The sequence below is a fragment of the Lolium rigidum genome, chromosome 1 (assembly GCF_022539505.1).
Source record: "Lolium rigidum isolate FL_2022 chromosome 1, APGP_CSIRO_Lrig_0.1, whole genome shotgun sequence".
NCBI classification, from domain to species: Eukaryota; Viridiplantae; Streptophyta; class Magnoliopsida; order Poales; family Poaceae; genus Lolium; species Lolium rigidum.
In genome coordinates this window covers 61,848,465-61,855,215 of record NC_061508.1, presented here as the reverse complement: position 1 = coordinate 61,855,215, position 6,751 = coordinate 61,848,465, and the positions used below count along the sequence as shown (strand labels likewise).

At 44.3% G+C, this 6,751-nt stretch overlaps 1 protein-coding gene across 1 annotated transcript; it reads left to right on the top strand.

Moving 5' to 3' along the window:
• The first annotated feature begins 561 nt into the window (after nucleotides 1-561).
• LOC124708706 (annexin Gh1-like) lies at nucleotides 562-3,173 on the top strand. The gene is made up of 5 exons (XM_047240380.1): nucleotides 562-637; nucleotides 716-861; nucleotides 957-1,175; nucleotides 1,900-2,112; nucleotides 2,784-3,173. The coding sequence occupies exons 1-5, from the start codon at nucleotides 562-564 to the stop codon at nucleotides 3,072-3,074; spliced, it is 945 nt and encodes a 314-aa protein (XP_047096336.1). The 3' UTR covers nucleotides 3,075-3,173.
• The last annotated feature ends 3,578 nt before the right edge of the window (nucleotides 3,174-6,751 follow it).

The window sequence follows — 6,751 nt, the reverse complement described above, 5'->3', positions numbered from 1 at the left end:
TTCTTTTATATCTTATTATATACGTATTACAAAAACGTTCCTTCGTTACTTCTTTACTTCTGTTGCTCTTAGAGCCAATGTGTTCACAATTTCGTGTGCTTTTTACCCTCATTCCATCATAGAAAGTTTGTTTTGTAAAACCTAAAATTTGTATTACCATTTTCACCTTATTTTCACGGTTGTTATACCAAATATAAATCATAGTGAATTTCACGGGGTCGTGCGCCAAGGCGCGCATCTAAATCTAGTTTCCATAAACTATGACATCCCTGCAGACTTAGCGCTTAAGACTCGATCGAGGTCTTTCCATAACACAGGAGGCCGGCCAGGGCCAAACGTGCATCACGCGTCCATACAGTGCTACAGGGATACAGATGATCCAGATCAGATCGTCACTGCTCCCCCACTAATTATTAACATGGCACCCACATACTATCGCTTTCCTTAAACCCCCACGGCCGATCGCTTCCGTTATAATAGCCCCTCTGCCCCCCTACAGAAACGCGCAATCCCCGCAGCACATCTCGAGGGGGATCCCGCATCCCATCGCCTCCGATCCCGATGGCCACGCTCACCGTCCCCGCCTCCGTCCCCGCCGTCGGCGACGACTGCGAGCAGCTCCGCAAGGCCTTCGAAGGTACGCTGCCTTACTCCAGCCCATCCTCGTCCCCCCCATTTCTCCGTGTGATCGATGTGATGTACTCTGTTTCTACAGGATGGGGCACCAACGAGGCGCTCATCATCTCCATCCTCGCCCACCGCGACGCCGCGCAGCGCCGCGCCATCCGCAGGCACTACGCCGCCACCTACGGCGAGGAGCTCCTGCGCAGCATCACCGACGAGATCTCCGGCGACTTCGAGGTATAACCGCCAGTCTCGCCGCTATGCGCACCGCGCGCACTACTTCCCCCGACCGTTTCCAGATCTCTGATCGACCGTTTCGCTTCTTCGACCAGAGGGCCGTGATCCTGTGGACGCTGGACCCCGCGGAGCGGGACGCGGTGCTGGCCAACGAGGGCGCCACGAGGTGGCAGGCCGGGAGCCCCGTGCTCGTCGAGATCGCCTGCGCGCGCGGCTCCGCTCAGCTCTTCGCCGTCAGGCAGGCATACCACGACCGATTCAAGCGATCGCTCGAGGAGGACGTCGCTGCCCACGTCACCGGCGACTTCCGCAAGGTATACTGCATTCCTATCTTCTGCACGATCAGAATTGTTTTTGCCATACGATAACTTCTGACTTCGTGAATGACAAAATGGACCGTGAAACAAACCTTTATCTATGGGAGACTTAGGACTGACCTCGCACATGTGAGAATGGCCTCCTGGTTGCTTGTGTTTTGAATTTGATAAATGAATCCATGGCTGCTAGCAGAAACTACTTTTGGTACTCTGTTTCTGTCAATTTTCTTCCGAATTGTGCTATCAGGATGATGGCTTTGCTCCACAGTCTAACAATAACGTTCATGTATATAAATATTCACTAGCATGTTTACAAGGTATTGGGTTTCTCATGAATATTTCAGGGAAAGTTATTGTCTAAATTACTCTGTTTTTCTTTGTTTTCAAAAGTGTAATTGTTTCTTCGATGTTGACTCGTGAAATTTAAATTTACAAAATGAAGTCTCGGATCCCTTCAGCCTAAATTCCAATCAAAATAGAATGCCATGTTGTCTTTAGTTACTCCGTCCCAGGTCATTGTCTGATTTTGATGTGTTACTGGTATTAAAACAAGCTATGACCTGCATGCACATTGTTAGGATATTCTAATTTACAACATGACACAATTGTTCCATTCCATTCACACTACCTTGATTTTCAGTCTATCTAATGAAATAGCAGTGCAGACGTCGTTAATATTGGCTAACGGACACCTGGATTTTTCTTTGTTTCTCCATTTCAGCTTTTGGTGCCGCTTGTAAGCGCGTACCGCTATGAAGGACCAGAGGTCAACACAAGGTTGGCACATTCAGAAGCCAAAATACTGCAGGATAAGATCGAGCATAAGGCTTACGCTGATGATGAGATCATCAGGATCCTCACTACTCGCAGCAAAGCTCAGCTGCTTGCAACATTCAACAATTACAATGACTCATTTGGTCACCCAATCAATAAGGTACATACAGAGCTTTTTTTTTCTTTTCCTTTTGCCGGTTCTGTTAAATATCTGATAGGATGTCATCAGCTTATATGTTAACCTTTGGTCTGCATTTCAGTCTACTAAGTTAAATTCAGGTACCCGCAAAATAAAGTTAAATTCAGTCATGCAATGAATAATGTAAAACATAGCGCATGACTCGTCATCTGTCCTAATGCCACTGCATTATTCAACTTCTAAGGAAAAAGTATTCAACAATTAGTATTTATCAGCTCTGCCTGATACGAGCATATGTAATACACATTGTGTATCCAAGCTCAACCCTATTCTTCAGTTAGTACCCAGCTGAAGTAGATAAATTTTCATGTGCTTGTCTGGATTGTGTTATATCTGGATATTTTCCTAGTCATTTTTTTTGAGTTCCTATAACTGATCACATTGTGGATACAAATTAGTATCATATTTAGAGCTTCTTTACAAACGTTCACTACTTTGCAAACTCTACGTTTTACAACTATGAACAATTCGAATCATCTGTAAATGGTATTTCTTCTTCTTACATGAATTTTGTTCTTAGAGTTGATGATATTTAGCGCAAGTCCATAAATTGGGCATGATCTGCCTTAACCAGCTAGTTCTAGGCTTCGTCCACTGAGGAGCTACTTTCTAACAATCTCTGCAATTTACAGGATCTCAAGGCTGATCCCAAAGACGAGTTCCTTAAAACTCTGCGGGCTGTGATCCGGTGTTTCACTTGCCCTGATAGGTACTTCGAGAAGGTCGTCAGGTTGGCTATTGCAGGGAACGGAACAGATGAGAACTCACTCACTAGGATCATCACTACCCGGGCCGAGGTGGACCTGAAACTGATAAAAGAGGTGTACCAGAAGAGGAACAGCGTCCCCCTGGAGAAGGCTGTCGCCGGAGACACCTCCGGAGACTACGAGGGCATGCTCCTTGCCCTTCTCGGGAAGGAGTGAGTCTTGCATCTGTACCCAATCGTGTTGCCCTTTATTATGTCGATCAAAGGATGAACATGCTGTGCTACGCCGTGGTCGTGCTGGTTGTGAGATTGTTCTGCTGTAGTGGTACAGTTGCTGCACCTTTCATGATAGTGATAATAAAATGGAGATGTGTTTTATGTTGAATGATGATACCTTTGCACTTAGCTGTTCTTGGGTCAAAATACTGAACACATGTTAGAGGTTGAGTTGTTTGTCAGCCACCTCCACGAGCTGCAGTTGCAGAACCACTGCACAAGGCTACGATGGCCGTCCGTGCTTAACAGCGTCTACAATCGGTTGTTGCCTGTTGGCGACACTCGCCGACGCAAGCGTGCGTTGCCACCGATCTGGTCTCGGACCAGAAAGTTGAGCTGGTTCACCTCGTTGTCCACTGATCAGATGTTTTAGCTCAGGAGCCACCGTCCATCCATGAGATTTTTGAGCTCGGCCGATCGGATTCAGATAGACAGGCGCGTACATAAGCCACCGTCCATCCAGTGCATCAATTTGGCACGCGAGCTCCATGGAGCTTGGTGCCAAAGCCATTTTTCGTTTGTCAGGGCAGTATCCGTTTCGTGCCGCGCGTTTTTTTTTTCCTGAGTAGCTAAGCGTGTTTGGTTAGGCTTGATGTTCACAAATCAAACGATTGTACACCTGAGTTGGGACCTCATATACACCGACCAGGTCGGTGCGGACGGGTGCCGCACACTCCCGACCCGGCGGTTGTGTAGTGCGCCGCGGCCCATCAGGTAAGGTCATTTTTATTTTTTTCTTTTAGAATATTATTTTTGAAATATGAACATTTTTTAGATTAAACACATTTTCAAAAATTCGGGTTTTTTTTTCAAAATTTGAACATTTTTCGAAAATTAACATATTTTAAATTTGAAAATTTTTCAATTATGAACATTGTTTGAAAACGAACAATTTTTAGCTTTGAACATTTTCCAAATTTGAACACTTTTCATATTTGAACATTTTTAAAATTTAAACGTTTTTCGAATTTGAACTATTTTCAAGTTTGAACTTTTTCAAATTTGAACTTTTTCAATTTTGAGCAAAAAGAAAAATAAACAGAAAAGAATAGGAAACAGAAAAGAAAACAGGAAAACTAATAAAAAAGAAAAGAAAAAACAGAAACCCAAAATTTAAAAAAATGTGAAAATGGGTCAGGCCCAATACCCGACCAGGGTGTGCGTTGTCTGATAGGCACCGACCTGATCGGTGTATAGGATTTGGCCCTGAGTTGGCCTCTCAGAGAGATATGGGCTTGTCTGACGAAATGAAAGTGTTCCTTCCAGGCCCAAACCAATTTGGATATGGCCAACTGGCCCAGCGCTAGGAGTCAAGTGTGAGATTCAGACAGTCGGATCATTGTAGCACACCCACCGCATTGTGCAACACGGTCACAATGTTTTCTTTCACACTGTGTTAAAATCAACCCAAAACGTCTAGACATTTTGAGAAGACATAGAAGTAACCGATTGTAGCACCGCAAAAAATGTTTGCAGTATAAACGCAAAATTTCAACAGAACCAAGGGCCATCGAATTATATTGTTTGTGTGTTTGCAACAAAAAAAAAAGGTTTCAGCATGTTGAAAGAACGGATGCAACATCGAAAATTCCAAAGCCACTAAAATGTATTTTGAAGCACGAACCTCACTAGACCAGGCTTATCGACAACGAATAGGCGTCGCCAGATTGGGCTTGTCGGCAACCAATATGCCTCACCGGAGCCTTGTTGGCTACCCTAGACCCGCCCCCCTTGGTCTATTGTTTCCCCGCTTTGGGCACGGTGGAGAATCTTCTTTGCGTGACAGAGCAGGGATCATGCATCATTATTGGTGCCGACGGGCATGTTGGCAACGTCGTGGACCTCTGTTCACAGTGTCAAGGCAACAATAGTGGCGGGACTACGATGGCTAACAGGGAAGGTTCAACGTATCCCTAGCGAGCTGGTTGGTTTAGTTTGGATGTGTTTTTAATCTGCGCAGGGCAAAACAGAAATTGGGAGTCACACAAAGAGGATTAGAGTGTGTGGGCCAAGGTGCATTCGACAAGCTGGCAAATCAACCGACCCCATCGCTCCATTGACCGGTTTAGTTGAATCACCGTTGGGTATCACCTAAAAAGGAATTTCAGTCAGTAATCCTGAATACGACTTCCTATCTCGCATAATTTAATTGTCTATTTTATCAGGGTAAAGAGAATATGCAAATGGCTCAGAGAAAGGAAATTGCTCACATCGTTTATTCGCTAGCGCTACACTTCCACTGTGTAGAATTATAGAAATGTAGATTAGACATAGAGCGTACATGCGAGTAATAATGAAAGATGATACTGTGAAGCAAAAGAAATTGTTGGCCTTTTTCCAATATAGGTAAAAAGACAAAAGAGAGATTACACATGAAATCTGTAAACATTAGGACAGCTGCCGCAAGTGGAGGATCGATCCTTGGAGTGTTGTTTCAGGTTGGCAGGGTAGTCGACATGAGGTTTAGATCCAAACGATGGGCCCAATTCATACATTTTGGAGCCATGCACGCATACAAGTCAAAAAGAAGAGCAGTACACGGCCCCCTCAACCTCAATCATCCACACTTTACACACTGCTACCTCCATGATCCTCATGGACCAGACGTTGCATATTAGCGTGTGATTGGCACTCATACCTCTCTCATAGTCAGCTACCTCACTCGGGCAGTGGAATCTTTTTTGTTTTCTCGTATTTCTGGAATGAGAGGAATCTTTTAGTTGGCATTACATGAAAACACAGTACGACTATGCCAAGAATATACATGGCCCCTAGAGAATCAAACAGTTGGCACATGATCAGTGATAAAAGAAGCGTGCACATGTTTAAGCATTCTCGGTGCTAAACATGTAGAGAAAAGTGATGCAGGACAAGCACAGTCACGTTATAATCCTTTGATGGGGTGCCTGATTAAACTGAAGAATAATTTCCCAGGGCAGACAACTATATATCCTTGGTTCTGTTGAAGTGTATAAGTAGATTGCCTAGTTCTTTCCATTAGTTCGGACTTTTGGTTCAAGTGGCTAGTGCATGAACCTTAACATGGTATCAGCGCCTCAGGTTTCGAGTTCAAATCCTGGCTTTCAATATTTATTCTAAAAATTATCTCCCCTCTTCCCGCAGCCTCCTGCCGCGTTCGGCCTCCGCTACCTTTTTGCCTCTCTACACGTGTTGACTTGTCTTCTCGTCTTCCCGTCACACGTGAGAGGGGGTGTTAAAGTGTATAAGTAGATTGCCTAGCCCTTTCCATCAGTTCAGACTTTTGATTCAAGTGGCTAGTGCATGAACCTTAACAGGTTCATCTTAGTTAAGTAAATATGGCTACACCACGTCCAGCTACATATCCTTATCCAAATACTTGATCTGAACAATCATTAACTATAGCTGCTATATAGGCTGTGAACAAAACTTCTCCATATGGGAAGGCCTCGGATTTTATCACAGGGCAGTCGCATGCCTAGATATTCATCATGAAACGTCTTGTACTATACAAAGGGGGCTAAGTGACTCCTGGACCAAACCGTAGTTAAAAATTAAAAGATCATGGAAAAATTTAAAACGATATTTGACCACATTTACGCGATGTACCATAGTACTTTTTTTCTCGAAAGAAAGGCA

Excerpts from the sequence above, each read along its gene's own strand:
- LOC124708706 (XM_047240380.1), top strand. The coding sequence starts at position 562 with ATGGCCACGCTCACCGTCCCCGCCTCCGTCCCCGCCGTCGGCGACGAC. Across the intron at positions 862-956 it reads AGATCTCCGGCGACTTCGAG|AGGGCCGTGATCCTGTGGAC; the intron begins GTATAACCGCCA and ends TTCTTCGACCAG. Across the intron at positions 2,113-2,783 it reads TTGGTCACCCAATCAATAAG|GATCTCAAGGCTGATCCCAA; the intron begins GTACATACAGAG and ends TGCAATTTACAG.